Here is a 24,897-nt window from a genome sequence, read left to right on the forward strand (position 1 = left end):
AACGTTTGTAGAACTTGGTTTGTATTGTCCAATGTTATTTTTGATTCTATAATTTGTATGCACGTTTTCGCACGAAGAGAGTAGTGGTGTTTGTTTGTGTTTTTTTTAAAAGTTTTACGCAGAGTGGACATTTTGTGAATTTTTGATTTCATAAGTGAAGCTGGTATAAAGTTTAAAAATGTATTTGTAAAGAATGTCCACCTTCCACAGAAACTGAGAAAAGTATCCAGAAAGATGGTCTTACCCCTGTGTAAAAAGCTGGACACACTTGAGATCATGAACCACTCATACAGGAAGGGTTGTGAATTTAAATAAATAATGTAAGGCGAAATACCACACAGGATTATGGTTCAAGTTACAACTTTAAAAGAAACAATCTGTTCATGAAGATGTGACTGATAAACAATTTCGTTGTACAGTGGAACCCCTCTTTCAGTCTTTGAAGACCTAAGAAAATCTGAGAAAATCAGGTCTTAAAAAGGAGGGAGTCTTAAAATGAAGGTAAATTTACAGAGGCTATGAACAGAAAATCTGAAAAATTCTAGATCTAACAAAGGGAGGGGTCTTAAAAGGGGGTTCCACTGTACATGTTTTGCTGCCCATCCGCCCACCTATGTCCATTTGTGTTCTTTAATGTTCGACAGATGTATAACATAGCTGGCATCAACCGATCAAGGTGCATCAAGGTGCGCGTGTGTGTGTGTTTCAATGGAAATAGACAAAACTATGGATGTGCATGTATAAACTAATTCAACCTTCAGTATGACACAAACCACATTTCACAAAATTGGACTCACAAAACCCTGAGAAACACGAGCTCAGATGTTTAATCCATCTTATGTGTCCATTTGCTCAAATAAATGTAAAGAAATGCTTTCTACAGAATCCTCAAATTCATATGAAATTAAAACCTACCTCACACACTCACGCAGACTCACAGTTACAGACATTTTACATAACTGTACAGCTGAAATAAAATGTGTAATACATGTATATATATATATCATGAAGGAAAAACATATGTCCACAGTTTCATATATACATTTAAGGTAAATATACTGACGTTGGCAGAATACAAATTCAATCATCACAGACACACAGATTTCACTTCAGAAACTGATACTCTTAGTAGCAGTTTTCTAAGACGAACATTCGCCTCAGCCGAAGAAAAAAATCCCCTTATAAAATGCATTACCCCAAAGGCTTTGAAGATACTGTTCTTTTAAAAAATGAATAAAACTCTGTAGACTGTACACATAATGCGTGTACACAAGTGTGCACCTTTCCACATCCTATCCTAAATGCGATGTGCTGCCACAGAATTACTCAAACTTACTATTACACAAGATTTTCCATGGATGGGTGCCACACAGTCAAGTGAGTAACTATGCTCACCTCAGAAATCTGAACATAAGTTTCTTTTGTTTATTTTTTACAAATCAAAAAGAACATAGTGCAGGAAACTGACAAAAAGGAATGCATCCACACTATGGAACTATCTTCAGAACAATGAATTCAACTTCAGCTGTGACAACAAAATGGCCACAAGCAAGACGTTTGCACCAATAAAAGACAGCCAATCTTCGGTGCAGCTTCCACTTCTTGGCTTATTTCAAAACCTCCAGCCAGAAGGAATGCAAGGAAAAGACATTGCTTTGACATTTCAGGGACGTTAATGCAGCTCAAATGATTTTCTTCCAATCAGATGCAAGTGGACGGAATAGTGATACAAAGCTCCTGGAATGAAGTGTCTAGTCATCAAAGGGCCAGTGAACACGAGGAAATTAGTACAACATGATGGGGACTAAGAAACCGGATGGAACATTTGCAGATTTGAAAAATAATGACTGCAGCTAAAGAAGAGATGCTTGTGGGTGAATATTGCATATGAAAACTCTGCTGAACATGTTTTTGTGCAACCAACACCATGCAATGATCGTTCCTCTTCCTGGTTTCTTTCTTTTATCAAATTGCTTCAATTTCAGCTTCACACACGAACCAGGAATGGATACAGCATTCAAAATGGCCATAAAAGTTGAGATAACTTTTCAAAGTTTCAGGCAGTTCTGGGTGGAAAAGTTTTGGGCGATCTGATGGAAGTTCTAACGTTCTGGGCCCGAGGTGCACGAGAAAGTTACCGACCGGGTGGGAGTCAGCCGCGGTGTCGGATAGGTTGAAATTGAGATTTGTTGAGATTTCAATTAATCAGGCCCCGCAGTTTGTTCTCACCCATTTGGGTTTCACCCACTTTTGCTTCGTGCCCCTCAGCCCCTTGTATGTGTAAAACTTTGACTGAAGGTTGAAAAGTAAGTGGCCTCAAGCTACATACAAATAGACAAGAACAAAGCCGGCTGGCAGAATGGCCTTTACACTTCTCATGACATTAAATATTGTGCTGGTAGCCACTTCAGGACACCTGAGCAAATTGCTGCTGATGATGTAGAGGTGAGAATGACTTTAACATGGTAGGAATGATTATTCAGATTTATGCAAGTTCTGCACTCAAAGGCAGGCCTCAGTCCGTGGATTTGATGTGCAGACGTATCTCTTGCTGGCCGTCGATGCATTCTCGCAATTTATTCTCCGTCATGGTCAGCCTCTGCTCCAGCAAAGACACCGTCTGTAACAGGGAGAAAGAGAAAATATCTACTTTTACAAAGCTGTCGCACATTTCATGCTCTGCTTTTATTTATTAAGCAAGACAATTATTATTCACTTTATCACTGCTCCAACAATGATATTGTCTAAACCCGAAAAAAAGAAGTATTTTCAGTGTTCCACATCTGCAGAATAATATAACATGTACCTATTAATTAGAAACAAGTCGCGTAAGGCGAAAATACAATATTTAGTCAAGTAGCTGTCGAACTCACAGAATGAAACTGAACGCAATGCAACGCAGCAAGACCGTATACTCGTGGTCCACCGCTCACGGCATAGGCAGTGAAATTGACAAGAAGAGCTATGCTGCATAGCACGCTTTTCTGTACCTCTCTTCGTTTTAACTTTCTGAGCGTGTTTTTAATCCAAACATATCATATCTATATATTTTTGGAATCAGGAACCGACAAGGAATAAGATGAAAGTGTTTTTAAATTGATTTCGAAAATTTAATTTTGATAATAATTTTTATATATTTAATTTTCAGAGCTTGTTTTTAATCCGAATATAACATATTTATATGTTTTTGGAATCAGCAAATGATGGAGAATAAGATAAACGTAAATTTGGATCGTTTTATAAATTTTTAATTTTTTTTACAATTTTCAGATTTTTAATGACCAAAGTCATTAATTAATTTTTAAGCCACCAAGCTGAAATGCAATACCGAACCCCGGGCTTCGTCGAAGAGTACTTGACCAAAATTTCAACCAATTTGGTTGAAAAATGAGGGCGTGACAGTGCCGCCTCAACTTTCACGAAAAGCCGGATATGACGTCATCAAAGACATTTATCAAAAAAATGAAAAAAACGTTCGGGGATTTCATACCCAGGAACTCTCACGTTAAATTTCATAAAGATCGGTCCAGTAGTTTAGTCTGAATCGCTCTACACACACACACACACACACGCACACACACACACACACACGCACGCACATACACCACGACCCTCGTTTCGATTCCCCCTCGATGTTAAAATATTTAGTCAAAACTTGACTAAATATAAAAAGAACGGGACTTCATGCGTAACATTTTCTGTATTTTTATACCTCTTGGCTCTGCTACTTCTGCAGGATTTTGTTGCATTAGGAGGTACATGTACTATAGCTGATGGGGTCTATGTCGACCAAAAGAGTGGGATTCCCTGTAGGTGGAATTCCTGGAGGGGGATTCCCTGTATACAGGGAATACCACAGGATTTAGTTCCTGTAGCGTGTCGCTGATATCGCTGACAGTCACGTGATGCTTGGCGACATCGGTAGAATTTGATGTTTTTCAATCTTTTTTGATATTTCTTAGAAATTCGAGTATGGTTTGCAAGTTTTATTGAAAAACTCCACCCTGTGGGATTCCCTGTATACAGGGAATCCCCCTCCAGGAACTCCACCTACAGGGAATCCCACTCTTTTGGTCGACATAGACCCCATCAGCTGTACTATACCTCCGATTTTGCATGATGCAGATAACTGATTTTCTTATTTGCTTCTTAAGACCTTCATTTCATGAAATGAGATTCTCTTGCAGCCAGGAATATCAACACCAACAAAACGAAACTTCAATTGTGTCTACAAAATCATGACTGTTTATTTTTTAAATAATCTTTTGACCCATCTTTCTAGAGTGTCACTACTCTTCCTCTCTTCAAAAAACAAAAACAAACATACATGTACAAGAAAAAACCCTCCTCCCACCAAAACAACAACCCCAAACAACAAAAAACAAACAAACAAAAAACAATTGACCCACCTGTGTAAGAATGTCCAGCTGTCCTGCAATTTGCTCCATGAATTTGGTCAGCCCTGCAGGGACGGCCTTCGCTTCCAACGGCTGTGTGCGAGGTCTGGAATCATTGACAGTGCCGGCAATGGCGGTGGGGGGGTCATGAAACTCTCTGTCTGACATCATGTCCGCATCAACATCCATTGACCTGGACGCTGGCGCTGGGTCTATTCTCACCTGAAAACAGTCAGAGGAAAAAGACTTTACAGTATTGTTAGATGTTGAAACCCAGTTAAAGCCAGAGGTCTCTTATAGCCATGTCTCCAGGAAACAAAATGCTTACAAGGTGCCGAATAGACAAACTCCAGGAATAATAACTCTGTCTTGTTTGTATGGGTTGTGAAAGAGTGAACACTCTTGCTTTTAGTGAGGCAAACTTTCCCACGGTACATTATAGGTAAGTCACTAGCAAGAAGGGTGTCTGAAACACGTGGACAAGGAGCACGCATTAAAAGCTTGCCTCACTAAAAGCAAGAGTATTCACTCTTTCACAACCCATACAAACCTGACAGTTATTTTCAGGGTTCGTCTATTTTCAGATAAAACGGTATCGCTGAAACTTTTGATAAACATGCAAAGAATTGAGGCCCAAAATAGTATGGTTATCAAAAGTTTCTGATACAATTCATACTGACGGTTCTGCTGCGCACTACGTCTCTTGTTCTTGTTCCCTGGTAACATGGACGTTAGGGAGCTAATTGGGCTTTAACCATTGTGCAATGAACAGTCTGTAAGATTAACATTTGCGAAGTGCAAGGGGAGAGAAATATGCAATGTAGCTACTTGTAGTAAAAGTTGTTCTCATGTTTAATGTTACTTCAGATAATTTGTGGTTATTAAGTTTCAACCAGTAATAACATGACTACATTTACAAACTCTAGTCCCTAAAAACAATGGCTTGTGAAAGTGAAAGCTCAGTTTTATCTTTGATCCCTTTCAACACAAGTTGCCCAAAACAAGAAGCATTCAATGTGCCATTCAACTTTAAATAATTGTTTCCAATCTTCCCCTTAAGATTAACAAGAACAGACCTCTTTCTGATAATAGATGGTACAGATCACATTCTTATAGGACCATGCACATATGTCATCAGACAATAACATCCCATACAATGTATGTCAATCTTTCTACTTCTGCCATGCAATTTGTGAATCAGACCGTGCGAAATCTGCTTTGTCATATGGGAATCTGAAAAGAATTTGATTGTATGCTCCCTAAGTATAATACTGTATATCAAACTAACCCGCCACACAGAAGAGATGCAATATTTTTTTCATGCTTTTACAATCATTCCCACAGGATTATTGCAATATATCCCATACGGGTTGTCAGTAGAACGAGTAACGACTGCATAAAACACCATGCACCTCATGCAAATTAAACAACAAGCAAACAGAAAATGTTTTTTCAATACTCAATTGAAACAATACAAAACAAGTGACAAAAGCTGACAAGAGTGACAACATTCAGCCATTCAATACATTTTCCAAATTTGTGCAAATATTACGGTCCCTTTCTGCCTACAGTACCCTGCCTTTCCATCCAATCAGAGACCTGGCTGAATGAATTCAAGCCAAACACCTTTAAATTGCTCAGCCTATGTCAAAGGGAAATGGCCAAATACAGCATACCATCAGTAATTTGAATAATTGGCCATAAACTTTATGGGTTGATTTCAAAATAGCTAGTACAGTCTATGTTGCAAGATCTTATGACCCACATGCCAGATATTTCAGTGGGTTACTTGACTGACTCAACAAAAAATGATAGTTTTAAATGTTAATGCATCAACAATCGATGCCCAAACTAAGCTCAGCTATTGTGTGTGTGTGTGTGTGTGTGTGTGTGTGTGTGTGTGTGTGTGTGTGTGTGTGTAGTTGCGTGTACGTGCGTGTGTGCGTGCATGTGTGTGTGTGTGTGTGTGTGTGTGTGTGTGTGTGTGTGTGTGTGTGTGTGTGACTATCATTTGTCTTAGCCCAGCTTGCTTGTTTTGTTGTTGTTTTTTTCAAATATATTTGTATGCTTTGTATGCTCGTTACATTATTCCCCGTTTGTTTTAAAATGAAATTGTAAAGCGCTTGGAGCAAATTGCAGGGACTCGCACTATAAACAAGTTATTTATTATCACTTCTATTCAATCATGATGAATGAATGTTGTCACTGGTTGTCAAAGCATGCGGTGCGTTTCAAGACCTGAGCTCTAGAGAACATGGCCGGTCCCACGTCAGTGACTGGTGGCTCCTCGTCATCCCTGTTTTTGACTGCCAATCGAGCGTCCAGCTGAAAGCCACCATCACCCCCGTTAGACAGCAGACATGCAGCGGAGCAATGAAATTAACGGCTGAGCTACACAGTGGAATACCCCTTGACTGAGTAGGACAAACGTCTATTCAAGTGATGGAGGCAGCAAGCCATCATCACCCCCGTTAGACAGCCGGCATGCAGTGGAGCAATGAAATTAACAGCTGAGCTACACAGTGGAATACCCCTTGACTGAGTAGGACAAAGGTCTATTCAAGTGATGGAGGCAGCAAGCCACCATCACCACTGTTAGACAGCAGATATGCAGCGGTGCAATGAGAGTGACAGCTCTACCCCTTGACTGAGTAGGACAATCGTCTATTCAGGTGACCGAGGCATTCAGTTAACATGATTCAGACATTGGATTCTGAAATCTCCATTTTTATTTCAATGACTAATAGCGAGCAAAACAACTTGAAAAAGAGTAACATGTCCTTTGAAGTGATTTTAATTTTATCATAATTCTATACTCAAGAAATCTGAAAAAAATCATGTTTGACATGCAAGCTATGCTGACTTTGATGTGATTTTATCATTGTTTGATTCTCAAGAACCTGAAAAAGACATGCAATTAATTTTACAAGTAATCTTCGCTGAAGCATATTAAAAAGTCGCCATAAAATCCATTAGTGTAGGACGCCGAGAGTAACTGAGTGGAATCAAAGACCTTCCACATTCAGAAGAATTCAAAATACTCATCCTCCAATTAAGTCATTATTTTGTTTATTTGTTACTTGCAGAATAAAAAATGTTCATGTCAAGTGGACTCCACAGTAGTCACCCTGGCAGTATAGGCCGTCCTTAAAGCCTGTTCTTAATATACCCTGCTTGCAGCTGCATTCAGCTGTGCGCAATGTCTAAAACTACTGCTCCGAGATGCATGCAATCAATTTCACTGCACAGGTTTTGCTTTGAGCAGGTGTGTCCCATGCAGTAGACGCTGATTGGTTGGCTGGCAATGACGCATTGAAAAGACACGTTTTAACCTGATGACGACATCGCAAGTCTGATGATATTTCTTTTTGAAACTGAGTTCCAATCTGGATCTCTGGCACCAATTCGTGCTCTGTGTTATTTTTAATGCAAATTTATGTCGGATTACGCAAAACATGGCGCACCAAGGAGAAATTCGTTCTGGGAGTATGTGAAATGAGTTGCGGTTGCCGTTCCCGTTAGTGCTATGATTCAACGCTTCGCGAAGCACAGGGAAAGCAAACACTACACTTAGCGTAACTGCAGGACAGCTGTTCTGTGGCTTACTGCGTATATTAAGATCAGGCTTAATTGAGCCTGAAGTCGACTTTGCAAAGCCGTCGCAAAATCTTTTTACCGAAAACTCAGTGCAAAAGCTTTGTGCCGCCAGCTTCGCAAAGTATACTTTGCGTAGTCGACTTGGCCCAGTTAAGGACGGGCTTTAAGACATGCTTATTAGTCAACCAGTAGGAAAATCAAGCTTATCGTCATTGGTGCTTTTGCTGTCATGTAACCACCTTACTAGAAATGAACTCATATTTCAACATGCAAGATAATGTTAGCAGCAACAATGAGGAGGGTTCTAAAACAGGTATTTTTCTCCTTTTGTTTTCCTTACCTGAAAGCGCACTTTACGTTGCTGAAAAGGAGAGATGGCAGCGGGGGATAACATCACATTCATTTTCTTCTCAACAAATTACCACCTTAGTATCATTACAGTCGGCCTGCCCCATTTTAATCACTAAATTAACCTGGGTTCATCAGGTAAAATCCAACAGGTAAAAAGCACAGCAATAAATATCAAAATACAAATCAATTAAAACAACACTGATAACAAAATAAAACAACAATAAGAATCAAACGAAATAAACAGTCCAAACATAAATCACAAAAAAAACACCCAAAAAAACCAAGACAACTCACGCTGATCGGAGAAGCTCTCCCTTTCTGCACTCTGGAAGGAATGTCCTCCATGGAGGGAGGTGCTTGTAATTCGGCGCTGGAGCCATCACGTGAGCCTTGAGAGCCCAACACACAGCCAGCTGACAGCTTGTCAAAGTTGGTCCTCCACACGAGGACCTGTGAGACAAAGCATTAGCTATTTAACTCATTGTCTCCCAGGTACGGATATATCCGTACCCACCCACTCATATGGCTCTATCTGACCAGGTACGGATATATCCGCTCAGACTGTTAGCTACAGTCGCTTCCTGTAAAGTCCATCTAACACCTGCAATCCAGCGTGTTTATACAGTTACGACACAGTTACTACAATTCTGAGTGACCTGCTGCAGCACAGCTGGTCTCGGCTAAAAAAAAATGGGTCAACATAGGTGGGGTAGAAAGCGTTAAAGAGTCACTGCAATCAGACAGAACTAAGGCCAAACAAAAATATATGTTGGTTTAGGGTAACGTGACCCAAAACGATAGGGTCGGTAGGTCAGCTTTTTTTTCTCTTTTAATTTTTTTCTTTTAAAGATTTAGTCAAGTTTAAAGGAGGTTACTTCCCTTAGTCTCGCAAATGTGCCAAAAGTTGATTCTTTTTTTTAAGAAATGAAAAAAAAGTTTTATTGTCGGCGAGACAAAAATAGGGTCGGTTGGGTTACTCTAAACCAACATATATTTTTGTTTGGCCTAAGATAAAAAAAATCAAGAATGGTAGATAATTGGAACGTTCATTATTGACAAAACTAACACTTATGAAAGTTAGAAACAAATAATTTAGTTATTAAAGCAGAAGATCTCACTTACCTGTTCATCGGATCCACCTGAAGCAAAATATTCCCCGTTTCTAGAGAATGACGCTGCTGTGACTGGGCCCTGGAGACAGAAATTATATTTTTTATTTTATCATCTGTATTTTTCTCCAAAAACATCACAGTTAAATGATGCGGTGATTGAAACTGTTGGACATGTAATCTCACCATTTGATTGACGAAGCAATGTTCTTGGTACCGAATGGTCCCGCGAGTGTTAAGCAACAACAACATCTACATGTTTCCAGACTACAGTGAAACCCCCCTTTTAAGACCTCCAACATTCTGAGAAATTCAGGCCTTAAAAAGGAGGAAGTCTTAAAATGGGGATAAATTTACAGAGGTTATGAAGAGAAAATCTGAAAAAGCAAAGTCTTAAAAGGGGGGGGGGGGGGGAGGTCTTTAATTGGGGGGGTCTTAAAAGGGGGTTCCACTGTATCAGCAAGTAAGAAACTAAAAAAAACTCGTTCTGTGCTACTGGGCAGAGGTCACTATTAAAAATTGACAAGTTTGTGAAGCCTTGTCCTTGTGTTCAAAACGCATTATTTATTTCCTGGACTCTTCACACTAAAGATGGTCCTCATATGACAAAATAGTATTTGAATTTCAATGCAACTCAAATCTGTTGAAATCATATAACACTTCTGGAGTGAATTAAAAATAGGGTGAGTAAAATCTATTTTAAGTAACGACATCAACGTGTCATGTGATTGTTCAAACAAAAGTATGCATGTAATGCATAAAATATTAGAGTTTCTTCAATTCTGAAAATATGATCTATATCACAAGCATCTGTGACCTGAATACGCATTCTCAAGTAGCACTTGCAAAAAAACTCATACATGTAATGTAATGACGGTCACTCAAGTTGCAAGCTTTTTACTTTTACATTCCTGGTGTTAAGTGCAACTCAAATGACCACAACAGAAAAATAAGAAATTTTCCACTCAAACTCTTCATTTTTCATGCATTATTTAGTCATAACTTCATTGAAAAAAAGCAACAACTGGATATGGAAATTACCAACCATGGCAGTCACTTGAGTTACACATTACACGCATTACTTCATTAATCAGTCACAGAGTTTTATGTGACATGCAATTCTCAGCCGACTTTCCGGCCAATGGTGACGCATGAACTGTAAAAGACGCTTTCCTGGTTGTTTGCTTCAATGAAAAACTTTTGAAAGAATTATACTCAGTCTTTGGTTGAGAAAATATCAAGTTTCACTGACACTAGCACTCAAAACACAAAGTGTAACTAGCAAGTCATTCCAAAAAGGTGAGATGCTACTGTAAGAGCACGTTTGCTTCATGTGACGAGGCCATGTTTGGAGAACCCCAACAGCTCGATTGGAACTTTCACAAAGCTAGGGAGAAAACCCTCCCAAGTAATACACACTAGTGTGCAATTTAACATTCAAATTCATTTTTCAGCTCACCCTCCGGAAAGGTGTTTTCTGGAAAAAAATGTTGATTTGGAAGAAAAAGCCAATTACAAACCTGGGAACCCTTATTTTGCACTTGGAGTATTCTCAAACAAACTTGGTGTATTTTCAGAAAAATCAGTGTACTCCACAGAGCATTTGAACATCTATAATTCAAGTAAGCTTGGCACGCGTACGTTGCACCGTAAATTTAGTTTGCCAATACATTTAAAACAAAAGCTTTTTTCAATGTCTACTGACAAAACCTCCAATAATAGAATGATCAAATGCAGAGCATTGAAAAGGGCGCTAATAACATGTTTATCACTAAACTGGGTTATTCGAGACTACACGTCATGTGACATGCCGCGAGATCTGCAAAACAGGTGTGTTAAAATGCAGTACTAGATGGGCTTCGGGATGTGCAAGTGTGTGTTTACATTTACTCAGTGTGAACCAGTCTACATTCTGCCCAGTAGCAAAGAATATACACGTGTAGTATTTTTGAACAAAATACGACATTTCACACAGATTGAGACAGCCACTGTCTGCGATTCTGAACATCCGTCTATTTAAGGGAAAGTGTCCCTTTACGGGCATTTCCTTTCATCTGAGAGGTCTCACACAGCGGGTGTCACTGTACCTTTCAGTACATGAGAAACAGTTCTAACTCTGACCTGGTGTCCGTGCAGCGTGTAAAAGATGCGTCCTTCCAGGAGGTCAAAGATCTTCAGCGTGGCGTCCTCGGAACTGGTAATGAGGAAGTTACCGTTGGAGTGGAAGGACAACTTGGTTACTGCCCCTGCGTGTGCTGTAAAGGTACACGATGAGAGTCTTTACCAATGCAAAGCTAGGGTAGCGAAGCATGTGCTTGTTAATAATAATAATGACAGCTTATATAGCGCGAACCACAGTAAACTATGCTCTCCGCGCTTTACATATTAACTATGAATAACACCGTGCTATTTAAACATCAAGTACATACATTCTAACAAAATAACGTAACAATAAATTTACAGCAACACATTATCCACTTATGGACAATACCATGCATCCCCCCCCCCCCCCCCTCCAATCTTCAGTGGCTAAAGGTAGCCTACCTGCATGGTGCTGCAATATTTTGTTCATGCGGATGTCCCAGACCTTGATACTGCCATCTGTGCTGGCTGAGGCGATGCATGTTCCGCTTGGGTGGAAGTCAACATGGTTCACATACCTGTAACAAGTCACAAGCTAGTTCACTCTCAAGGCTAGACATTTTAATGCTGTAAGAGTAACACAGACATCCGAGATGTCCACTGCACTCCATTTCACATTATTATAAAAATTATGCATTCACAACTATCCTCATCATGCAATATCTCCTAAATCTATTTATTTCTGATCCAGTGATAAAAAAAACTAAAAAAAACTGCATTGAAAGTCAGAAAGGAAAAGCAGGGAAGCAGAAATACAGAAAAAAAAGGTTTTTGTTTTGAACGCTGTGTAAGGGAGGCAACCAGCTTTTCTATCTCCTAATCCTCACAGAACCCAGTTTTCTCTTTTTCCTCATGCACATTTTTTGCTGATTTTCTTACTCTAGTCATGAATTAAATATCTTGTGATTTCCAAGCTAATTGTAACCTTAAAGCACACACACAAGTGCAAGATCATATGCAAGATTCCATTTTAAGTTTGTAGTGTATGAATTTGCCAGGAACTAACGAGACAGGCAAATCGTCCCTTGCGAAAAATGAAAGACAAGAACGAGTCTCCCTCTTTTAATTAAGAGCAAAAACAACTAAAAAAAAACCAAGACTCAAACAGAAGGGAGTGTTAAAATGGAGGTACATTTAGAGGTTATAAACAGAAAATAGGAGAAAGAAAGGTCTTTAAGTTTAACAACGGGAAGTCTCATTCCGGAGGTGGGGGGTGAGGAGGGTATCTTTAAAAGGCGGATTCCACTGCACTGAGTTTGATACAAAAAGGTCAGGGCGGGGATGTAGCTCAGTCGGTAGCGCGCTGGATTTGTATCCAGTTGGCCGCTGTCAGCGTGAGTTCGTCCCCACATTCGGCGAGAGATTTATTTCTCAGAGTCAACTTTGAGTGCAGACTCTCCTTGGTGTCCGAACACCCCCGAATGTACACGCAGGCACAAGACCAAGTGCGCACGAAAAAGATCCTGTAATCCATGTCAGAGTTCAGTGGGTTATAGAAACACGAAACACGAAAATACCCAGCATGCTTCCTCCGAAAGCGGCGTATGGCTGCCTAAATGGCGGGGTAAAAAACGGTCATACACGTAAAATTCCACGAGTGTACGTGGGAGTTTCAGCCCACGAACGCAGAAGAAGAAGAAGAAGAAGATACAAAAAGAAAACATTAAAACTCTTACCCTCCAATTTCATGGAATGAGTGGATGCAGTCTTTGGTCTGTCGATCCCACAGTTTGATTAATTTGTCGTCGCTACCGGACACAATCAGACGACCATCAGGGGAAAATCTGAAACACAAACACATATTTCATGTCCGTCACTTGGTGGAAAATACTGTAGGTGCACCAAAGTTGCATCAATCTGTCAACATAGAAGTACAGGAACTGAACTATGTGTGCTAAAATTGATTTATGTTAATGAAAGCACCCAGTGCATGTGTGAAAAGTGATCTGAAATATATATATGTGTGCCAAATTTTAACAAGCAAATGGAGTTGAAAGGAACAATTAAAATATAATCATTTAGACAGCAAAAGAGAGACTTGCATGTTGACAAGTTTTAACTAATTCAGAGACAAACGGTTTAAGCCAATGCACACATGTATTAACAAGAAGAGCAAACGCTCGATCGAGTCACTTTCGCAGTTCTGAATATTATATGAGGCATCAGATGGACAGGAAGAAATTGCTATTCACAACACAATGAGTCACGTTCACATAAAATTTGAGCCCGGTCACTTTTATAGTTTCCGAGAAAAGCCCAACGTTAAGTTGTGTGTTGCCGAACAGAAAAGGCTAGTTATCTCCCTTGTTTTTCTGATAACGTTCGTAAAAGGCTACAGATGTAAATACTTTGATGTAAAGAATAATCCTACAAAGTTTCAATCACATCCGATGAACTTTGTCAAAGATATAAAATGTCTAATTTTTCCTTTGACGCTGACCTGTGACCTTGAAAAAGGTCAAAGGTCAACGAAACCATCGTTAAAGTGTAGAGGTCATTGGAGGTCACGACTAAACAAAATATGAGCCCGATCGCTTTGATAGTTTCCGAGAAAAGTCCAACGTTAAGGTGGTGTCTACGGACGGCCGGCCGGACGGCCGGCCGGCCGGACAGACTAACACTGACCGATTACATAGAGTCACTTTTTCTCAAGTGACTCAAAAACCCCACCACCCAAATGTTTTGACCTAGACGTGCTCTTTAGCTAATACAAATAGAAGAATAACAAGCAGAGAAGAGGATAGACAAGAAACTATCACAGAATTCAAAGACGTTCACTTACTTTGCACAGCGTACCCAGTTGCTGTGTTGTGTAAGAGAGTAAAGAAACTTTTGTCTGTGCACCGTCCACAACTGCAACAGAAAACTTCAGTCAACCTTCATGCCTGTCAGCTTCTTTCCCTTACTTGCTTAGTTTTACAACAATCCAACTCGACAGTCTTGAGGAATAAACACAAACTGCAGAAAATGCTGCAGTTAAAAAACAAAACAAATACCACTAGCGTATCTTACACTTATATCGAGACTCCCTAAGTTTAAGACTTCCTACTTTTTCAGATCTTTGTTTTCCAGAGTTTCTGTTCAGAACCTCTGTAAATTTCTTACCTTTTAGGTAAATAAAGACTTTTTATTTTTATAAGGCCTAAAAAAAAAAATAGGTGTGGTTACGGTAACCCGACCTACCCTATTTTTAGGGGCCGATCCTATAACTTTTTATTACATTTGTCACACACACAAAAAAACGAGTGCAAAAAACGCAATGAAAGCGAAAGCGCCCGAGTCGCACACTTATTTCCCTGTCAAGTAGGTTTAATTTGTACACATTAGAAAAAAAAGTTTAAAAAAAAAAGTGATTGCCTACCTACCTACCCTATTGTTTTTGGCTATGTTACCGTAACCACACCTATTTTTTGGGGGGGCCTAATTCAAGACCTGATTTTCTCAGGTTTTTGGACGTCTCAAAAGGGGGTTTCACTGTGCCTACAATTGCCCAGCACTTCCGGTTCTATTACATACATTTACCCCTTGGGATCTGCATGAATACCCCCCGCGGGTTAGGGGGAAGAATTTACCCGATGCTCCCCAGCATGTCGTAAGAGGCGACTAACGCCTTAACGGATTCTGTTTCTCCTTTTACCCTTGTTAAGTGTTTCTTGTATATAATATAGTCAATGTTTGTAGAGATTTTAGTCAAGCAGTATGTAAGAAATGTTAAGCCCTTTGTACTGGAAACTTGCATTCTCCCAGTAAGGTCATATATTGTACTACGTTGCAAGCCCCTGGAGCAAATTTTTGATTAGTGCTTTTGTGAACAAGAAACAATTGACAAGTGGCTCTATCCCATCTCCCCCCTTTCCCCGTCGCGATATAACCTTCGTGGTTGAAAACGACGTTAAACACCAAATAAAAAAAGAAAGAATCTGCATGAATGGAACTATAATTATGGCCTAAGTAATTTATTAAGAAGCTAATATTCCACATAAGCGACATCAACACACACAGAGTTTCTCCTCTATCTCTCTTACTCACTCCATCTCGCCTAGTCTCAATGCCTTTCTCAGTCTCATTCTCTCTCTCTTTCACATACGGGTTAGGGGGAAGAATTTACCCGATGCTCCCCAGCATGTCGTAAGAGGCGACTAACGGATTCTGTTTCTCCTTTTACCCTTGTTAAGTGTTTCTTGTATAGAATATAGTCAATGTTTGTAAAGATTTTAGTCAAGCAGTATGTAAGAAATGTTAAGTCCTTTGTACTGGAAACTTGCATTCTCCCAGTAAGGTCATATATTGTACTACGTTGCAAGCCCCTGGAGCAATTTTTTGATTAGTGCTTTTGTCAACAAGAAACAATTAACAAGTGGCTATATCCCATCTCCCCCCCTTTCCCCGTCGCGATATAACCTTCGTGGTTGAAAACGACGTAAAACACCAAATAAAGAAAAAAGAAGACATAAAGAGAGGAGAAAAGAGTGGGGGCCAAGGAAGGTGGAAGAGATCTATAACTCACTTTGATACTTTTGTCGTCTGATGCTGTGCAGAGAGTCTGTCCGTCACTGCTGAAGTCAACGCTGCGTACTGTAGCTGTGTGGGCCTTAAAAACAGTCGACTCTCCTTTACTGGAACACAAACCAAGAATAAAACCAATCATTAGAATTTAGAGAGTTAATAATAATAATAATAATAATAATAATAATAAATAACTTTTCTATAGCGCGAGTCCCATCAATTGGCTCCAGGCGCTTTACAAATTGATTTTAGAATAAACTAGCACAAATCAACAAGCATACAAAGCATACATTTAACTGAGACATAACACCAAGAACCCAAGCACTAAGCAAAACTTAGCGTACAATGTTAAAAGTACACACACACACACACACACACACACATACACACGCACGCACGCGCACACACAAAGATACCATTGACAAAGAGACCATAAAGCACATACAGGGTAGAGAGTTCCAAAACAGAATAGAGTTGTGGAGAGTCTACTCAGGCTAAGCAAAGGCTTTACGAAACAGGTATGTTTTGAGTTGGGTTTTGAAGGAGGAAAGGCTGCTGGAATCACGGATAGAACTTGGAAGCGAGTTCCAGACGGTCGGAATCTGGTACCTAAAGGTTCTTTCACCAAAGGTCTTGGTCCTGGTTTTGGGGATGCGAAGGAGTTTTTCAGAGGAGGATCTGAGAGAACGGGATGGCTCGTAGATACTGAGGGAATGGGACAAATAGGGGGGAAGTGATTTCTCAAAACAGCGGTACCCTAACAGAGCGAGCTTGTACTCGATTCTATACTTCATAGGAAGCCAGTGAAGGGTGGTAAGTAGGGGAGTGACATGGTCTTTCTTAGACTTCTGCAGAATGAGCCTTGCAGCACTGTTCTGGACTCTCTGTAAGCGATCAAGTTCTTCAGTGGGGAGGCCGGCAAGCAATGAGTTGCAGTTGTCAAGTCGACTCAGGATCAGAGAGGAGACAAGTTGAACAGTGGCTTGGAGTGTCAGGAATGATCTGACAGAGGAAATCTTGCGCAACTCAAAAAAGGCACATTTACAAACAAAACTAATGTGTTTTTGCATTGTCAGAGCAGAGTCCAGGTACACGCCTAGGTCCTTAACAGCGGTTTGGGAAACAATCTGAGTGTCGCCTATTGTCAGGGAAGTACAGTCAATCTGATTTAAAGCATGCCTTGAGCCTGACAGCATCACCTCAGTTTTTGAGTCATTCAGCTTGAGTTTATTGTCTATCATCCAGTCTTTAACTGACTCAATGCAGCGCTCAGTGTTTTTAACCACTTTTGGAAAATCACTGGGGGGAGCAGAATCCTCTATTTGGGTGTCGTCGGCATACTTGTGGTGTTCGCAGCCATGCCTCGAGATGACGTCAGATAGGTCCTGTGTATATAGTGTAAACAGAACCGGGCCTAGAACAGAGCCCTGAGGTACTCCGTGCTTCAGGGGAACAGGGGATGATTCTTTTTGACCTATTTGTACTCTTTGAAAGCGTTCAGAAAGATATGACACGAACCACTGGAAGGCTTTGTCGGCAATTCCAAACGTGAACTGTAGTCTCTTTAGGAGGACGTCGTGGTCGATGGTGTCAAATGCCGCCGAGAGGTCCAAGAGTGCGAGCACAGACACTTCCTTGTTGTCAGCACTGGTCAGCAGCTTGTCAGTTACGTAAAGAAGAGCGGTTTCTGTGCTATGATTTTTCTTGTATGCGGACTGATGGACGTCCAAAAGATCATTACTCAGCAGATGTTCTTGGAGCTGCGCTAGCACACACTTTTCTAACAGCTTGGTCAGAAAGGGTAAGTTTATTTCTAATTGTACTTAAAACTACCTTAGAATGGTAACTTAGATGCATCAAAAGACATGCTCGAAACTATTTATCGACGCAGATGATAAACAAAACAAAACACATGTACAGTGATACTTACGATGCAAGGCCCCTAAAATGAGAGGAAACCTCCCAATAACTGACACATGTAGTCCCTTTGTCTATTATCGTGACCAGAATATACCTGTCATGACAGGCCACCTACAATGTAGGGACACCTTTGACTGGTCAAAGTGGTGTCACTGTCAATTCATCACAGATACTATTGTACACACAAACATTTTCGCACATGTATACAAATCATACAAAGTGATGAACATGTTTACACACTGCACTTCACTGAAATAAGTAGATGTACTCACACACTAGGAATCCACAAGCGAACAGTCTTGTCTCTGGAGGCAGAAGCTACTAAGTGACCAGAAGGTGAAAACCGAACAGACAGGACAGCATCCTGAAACCAAATCATAGGCAAACCATAAAGTTAGACTAAAATAAATATTTGTGTGTGCGACTCCTTTGTTTCTATTTTCAGTTGCATCAAAAAGAAATTAAATTCTTAGGAGGACTAGATACAAGAAGATACAAGAAGTTTTATTGTCCTCATCAATACAAGGAAATTTGGCATGTGTGTGGCAAGACATAATACACTGATACATAGACATTTACAAAACACAACTGAAGTTCAATATCAGCACACCATTACGCAACATACCCACTACTTCAGACACACAGGCTACATGTGCCCCTCGGACGTATGCAACCCACAATTCACCCAGCCATACAGCTCCACATGCACTTACTCATTCATGCAGCACTCTAGCACCCGGGCATGTACAACTCACACACTGGAACCATCATACGGCTACATATTGCATTATAACACCCGCACAAACATCGTACTAGATCTAGAACTAACAAGCATATGATGCTGAAAGGAATAGTGTGTGTATGTCTATATTACTAGATGAATACCCGCTTCGCCGAGCCGGGTACCCCGCTTCGCCGGGAAGAAGTAGAGCCGAATACCCGGCTTTGCCGGCGCACGAAGGAAGGGAGATAAACGCGCAAAACACTGGAGAAGATAAGGAAGAGTTACTGGGAATGGATGTACAGAAAAACCAAAATCGGTTCAGCGCTGCGCGCTGAGAGCACGTGTTGAACATTTTCATCGACCAGCTTGTGTCCGGGGTCTACCTGAATATGCCCACCAAATTTGAAGCAGATCCATCGAGAACTTTGGCCGTGCATGGGGAACACACAGAAAGACAGACAGACAGACAGACAGACACACACAAGCCGTATATAGATATAGATATATATATATTTTTTTTAAAGTGAACATTAAAAAACAATAAAACACATTGTCATCATTTTCACGAGTTTTCATTCACAAACACCTGGTAAATAAATCTCATGTTCCCCATGCAATAACTCGAGGTGGTGAATGGGTTTGAGCTTTCATGTGAAACGTGGATTGTCAAAGTAAAAGCCAATCAGGCTGATTGTTTGATGTGTGGAACCATCGTGGCTTTGGATTTGTGTTTCCGAGGACAACGATTGTAAGCATTCACTCTCAAAGACCCAATCAATGTTGATAATTACCGCGGCGACTCATGGTCAATTTGCAACTTATCTCTGTAATCGCAAAATCCACAACGAAAAGTCATAAACACATAAAAGAAAAGAAATATGCTCAACACTTACTGGATTCACAGGTATGATCGCAGCTCTGTACATTTTCAGACTGGAAGAAAAGCGTCAACAAGCTACGTTTGACGTCACTTACAAGTTTGACGTGTTATCTCGTGCTACAGTAAAACCTGAGTCTAGCGGACCTTTGTTGTAACGGCCACCTGCTACATACGGACAGTTTATCATGGAACGAACACGATTTCAACAATAACTAACCTTTAACGGACGGACACCTGCCACTTACGGACGCGGACACGATTTTTCGGACCGTAGGAAGTGTAAACACTGTCACAAACGGACACTACGTACATGAAAACGCAACTTCGAAAACTCGACTGTTATTCAGGTCAGTGCTCGGCAGCCGTAGCACAAATGGTTGTTGATTGGTTGTCCTGTCCCTTTTCTGACCAATCAGTGGCTTGTTTAGATGGAGACTCACTTTCGCTCACGCACATTCGCTTCGCTCACTTTCGCTTTTCCGCTCTCGATCTCTCTCTCTTTGTAAGCAATTGTTCGAAGGAAATAATAGTTAACACAGCTAAATTTCTGTTCCATGCATTTATGCTGAGACTAGAAAAACTGAATGAAACAAGAGCTGACCCAATTTGGTCGAGACACACTGCGGAATTTCCCGTTGAACGACCGATGAAGAGTCAGCTATTTTTAGCTTTGTGACGTCCGACTTGCGTAAGTTTGAATGCACAGTATGTGTAGGGAACGGGGTAGGTGGAGGGTGGGGGGAGGGGATGTTGTTGTTGTTGTTGTTTGCTACATGTATCATTTGTTTACTCACATTTTCAGCGAGTCTCATGTTCAATCCATTGAAAGGGGCTGTTGGCCCATATGTATTCAATAGCTCAATTCTCTCTCTCTCACTCTCTCTCTCTATTTTCAGTGCTCTTTGTAAAATATTGCCCCGGCCCCTCCACCTGTGAAGAAAGGACACCTGTCTAATAGGGACACCATTACCATACCCCAAGGGTGTCCTTTAGAGACAGGTTTTACTGTACTGTGACGATGCTTTGTGGCCCGGAGTTGGATTCTAAAAATTCGTCTCCCTGTGGGTTATTGTGCATTTTGTTGCACAACCAAAATGATGACAAAAACGATGTTTGGTAGCTTGTTGTCAGACCAGCACTTTGTTGTTGGTCCTCGGGGAGCATATCGCCTTTTGTCTCATATTTATCAACCGCGGCCTTCGGCCTTGGTCGATAAAGATGAAACAAAAGACGATATGTGACCCTCCACCACGGAATGAGTCGCATGTCACCTTTGCATGATTTTCATATTTTTACATTTTCATAAAGAGTTTTTTATGCTCTATCCAGTGGTGAAACCCGTTTTAGAAAAGAGCGAAAACTGTTTGAGTTATAAGCCTGTGACTAAGGTGACCCTCACGCTGTTACCATACACTCTCCGGACTTATATCAAGCCTAGCGCAGAACCGCGCGAGGTGACATGCGACTCATTTCGTGGTGGAGGGTCACATATGGTCCCCTTGGACCAACAAAAAAGCTGGTCTGTCAACAAGCCACCAAACATCTTATATTGTTGCTTATCACCACGCCATGTTTGAAATTGAACAACATTAGTCAGCAATGTGAAAATAAACACACATTTGTTCCATTTTCAAATTCATGCACGTCTGTAACAGCTCTTCCCAAGTCATCCCACTCTCAATAAATTTCCAAACAAATTAATTTTCACACAAAATATGTTACCTTGTGTCCCACAAAACGGTAGGCCCTCATTTTGGGTTTGAAATTCCAGACCATCAAACAAGAATCCATGGACCCGGATGCTGAAAACAAATTGTTTGAACACATCAGGTTACACATCCTCTTCCGCACACAAGTATTCCATAGACCACAATGCAAACGGTCTTTTTTTTAGGAATTTAATTCAGTTTTCTGACTAAAAACACATACATGATGGTCAGTGTTGTTATCCTACTCTGATTCTGAGGGCAATAGGTCAGTTAGGACCTAAATCGATACATGTAAGTAATGTAGAGGGTCTAAATGTTCTGGCCACTAAAAAAAATTTCCGGTCAGAACAGAGCTCTACATGTAACTAACAAGAAGAGCAAACGCTCGATCGAGTCACTTTCGCAGTTCTGAATATTATATGAGGCATCAGATGGACAGGAAGAAATTGCTATTCACAACACAATGAGTCACGTTCACATAAAATTTGAGCCCGGTCACTTTTATAGTTTCCGAGAAAAGCCCAACGTTAAGTTGTGTGTTGCCGAACAGAAAAGGCTAGTTATCTCCCTTGTTTTTCTGATAACGTTCGTAAAAGGCTACAGATGTAAATACTTTGATGTAAAGAATAATCCTACAAAGTTTCAATCACATCCGATGAACTTTGTCAAAGATATAAAATGTCTAATTTTTCCTTTGACGCTGACCTGTGACCTTGAAAAAGGTCAAAGGTCAACGAAACCATCGTTAAAGTGTAGAGGTCATTGGAGGTCACGACTAAACAAAATATGAGCCCGATCGCTTTGATAGTTTCCGAGAAAAGATATAAAATGTCTAATTTTTCCTTTGACGCTGACCTGTGACCTTGAAAAAGGTCAAAGGTCAACGAAACCATCGTTAAAATGTAGAGGTCATTGGAGGTCACGACTAAACAAAATATGAGCCCGATCGCTTTGATAGTTTCCGAGAAAAGTCTAACGTTAAGGTGGTGTCTACGGACGGCCGGCCGGCCGGCCGGCCGGACAGACTAACACTGACCGATTACATAGAGTCACTTTTTCTCAAGTGACTCAAAAACAATTCGATCGTAGAGCGGCCAGAGGTCAGTCCAAGACATCAGAGATCAAACAAGTATGCATTACCATTCTAACTAACTGAAAACCAAGGCCTGAGAACAATACTGCATGGTTTAAGTATCCTCATAGCAACATCCTTAAGACTGTATACCTCTTTATGAGCCAAAAAGACAGATACAGTGGACCCCCCGCGGGTTAGGGGGAAGAATTTACCCGATGCTCCCCAGCATGTCGTAGACTAACGGATTCTGTTTCTCCTTTTACCCTTGTCAAGTGTTTCTTGTATAGAATATAGTCAATGTTTGTAAAGATTTTACTTTTTTAGTCAAGCAGTATGTAAGAAATGTTAAGTCCTTTGTACTGAAAACTTGCATTCTCCCAGTAAGGTCATATATTGTACTACGTTGCAAGCCCCTGGAGCAATTTTTTGATTAGTGCTTTTGTGAACAAGAAACAATTAACAAGTGGCTCTATCCCATCTCCCCCCCTTTCCCCATCGCGATATAACCTTCGTGGTTGAAAACGACGTTAAACACCAAATAAAGAAAGAAAGATACAGTGGAACCCCCCCCCCCCTTTAAGACAGGTCTCCAAAAATCTGAGAAATTGTGATAAATTTACAGAGATTATGAAGAGAAGATCTAACAAGTAAGGTTAAGGTTAAATTGGGGCTCTAAAAAGGGGGGCTCCACTGTGTGTGTGTTTGAGAGAGAGCCTCGGAGAGAGAGAGAGAGTAAGAGAGAGGTTTGTCTTTCGCTGGGGTATGCAGTGCCTTGGGTGGCGTTTGCTCGAAAAATGGGGGCGCCTATTGCACCCACCGTATTTATGTTAGTATGGTCCCAATTTTTGGTGAACTTCCATCTTCAACTGTAGCCCGTAGCCGGGCACAAGGAATCCTTCTTTATCATGTATTATCGGTATGAAAATTTCTCAAGTCGATTACAGTTTAGCGTTCGTGGGATACCTCCAGCTCCACTGTACAATAATTCTACACTGTGGATGGACTGACGACAGCATACCTAGTTGTGTCATGACAGGGCTGAAGTCCACTGACGTCACTGTGTCACGATGGCCACGAAAGTGACGCTCCAAGGACGGGTCCTCCTGGAAGTGGAAGAAACACAAGAAAGTTTTATATTATCACCCAAGTTGCCACATGCATGAATTGAATGCATGCTCCCCCAAAGATAATAGTACTGAAAGTATCGATTTAAGTTTGAACATTGCCATTGGATTTTTCTTCTTTGACTTTGAGCCATGTGAGCATTGTGACTCGTGAGTCACGTGACGCCAGAGACGGACAAAAACTCACATTTAGGCGGCTAGCTGAGACTAAAAAAGACTGTATGTTTGTGTGCATTTCATCGTAACAAATAAAAGGAATTCTAACTAAAATCGATCTATACAGAATTGTTAATGTTGTCATTTTTGACCAAAATATAGTAATAATATTTTAGTTTTTACATAGATCTCGACAGTCAATGAGTCATTGTTCACCTGGCGCAGTCTTTGGGGAACAGACTGTCTCGATCTGTGTAAAATGTCATATAGTTTGGTCAAAAATACAAATTACAAATAACTTACATTACAATAAAATGTTGTTTTAATACTTTTATAATGTTAAGGGAAGTAACTGTAACGTCTAAATCAAAACCAATCCAGTGTTAGTTCCAAATATGCAAGTGGTGAAATAAGAACAAAAAATTTAAAACTGTTTATAATGGCTGAGAGTGAGACTGTGACTGATAGTGATAATGTGTGTTTTAAATTTAAGCAAGGGGGTGGGAATGGGACTTGGAGGGGAGTGAGTTACTGTATACAATGATCTATGATACATAGTTACGGCAACAATAATATTATAAACAATACAAAAATGTAATATTTAATATTTTATCCCCACTTCTCCTTGAAATGCAATGCTTCACTGTTAGTGTTAGCATGAGACTGAGAGTATGCAAGTTTCTCGTCAACGCTCAAGAACTGCCAGTGCCAAGCATGTTCATGTTGTGACTTGTTTTGATTAGCAATTGCAGAAACTCTGTTTACATTCTGATATTTATAACCACAATTTGGAAGGAGTCGTAACCGCATGTATCACGCAAATAAACTGTGAATTGATTAGATGATGCATGGTACGATTAGCAGATCGTTGTGATCAAGGCTTTTGACTAAATCGGTAAAAAAGAATCCATAACACAGTGAAGCCTGGGTTCGTTTTGAGCTCGAGAATGCATAGCATTCGCACAATCACCAGACATTCAAACATAACTGTTGCTGCACTGCATAACTTTGTTATATTAGACTCACCAGTGGTGTTGCCATATTGTCCTACGTCGCCACAAGACTCCAAAAGGAAAGCTGAAATATTACAAGAATAATTCTTGGCTGTAAAAGTTTCGTTCAGGCATGAATTCAAAAGGAGCCGCCTGCGACTGGACTGCGCATGTCAGTCATAGGGAGAATTGCTACTTGGTGTATCCCTTTCAAA

General features: G+C 40.4%; 1 protein-coding gene across 3 annotated transcripts; it reads right to left on the minus strand.

Annotated features, from left to right (window-relative positions):
- Positions 1–811: 811 nt before the first annotated feature.
- LOC138964457 (POC1 centriolar protein homolog A-like) lies at positions 812–24,867 on the minus strand. Of its 3 annotated transcripts, none has more exons than XM_070336418.1 (14): positions 24,717–24,867; positions 23,429–23,513; positions 21,349–21,428; positions 18,295–18,386; positions 16,104–16,212; positions 14,379–14,449; positions 13,273–13,380; positions 11,999–12,114; positions 11,576–11,709; positions 9,468–9,536; positions 8,640–8,795; positions 6,636–6,722; positions 4,410–4,619; positions 812–2,620 (listed from the first exon to the last, which is right to left on the minus strand). In XM_070336418.1, the coding sequence occupies exons 1-14, from the start codon at positions 24,729–24,731 to the stop codon at positions 2,516–2,518; spliced, it is 1,437 nt and encodes a 478-aa protein (XP_070192519.1). In that variant the 5' UTR covers positions 24,732–24,867; the 3' UTR covers positions 812–2,515. The 3 variants fall into 3 exon arrangements, with proteins under 3 accessions (XP_070192519.1, XP_070192520.1, XP_070192521.1); XM_070336419.1 differs by lacking the exon at positions 6,636–6,722 and adding an exon at positions 8,335–8,355; XM_070336420.1 differs by lacking the exon at positions 6,636–6,722.
- Between the last annotated feature and the right edge of the window lie 30 nt (positions 24,868–24,897).

This window comes from Littorina saxatilis, linkage group LG4 (genome assembly GCF_037325665.1).
Source record: "Littorina saxatilis isolate snail1 linkage group LG4, US_GU_Lsax_2.0, whole genome shotgun sequence".
Taxonomy (NCBI): Eukaryota; Metazoa; Mollusca; class Gastropoda; order Littorinimorpha; family Littorinidae; genus Littorina; species Littorina saxatilis.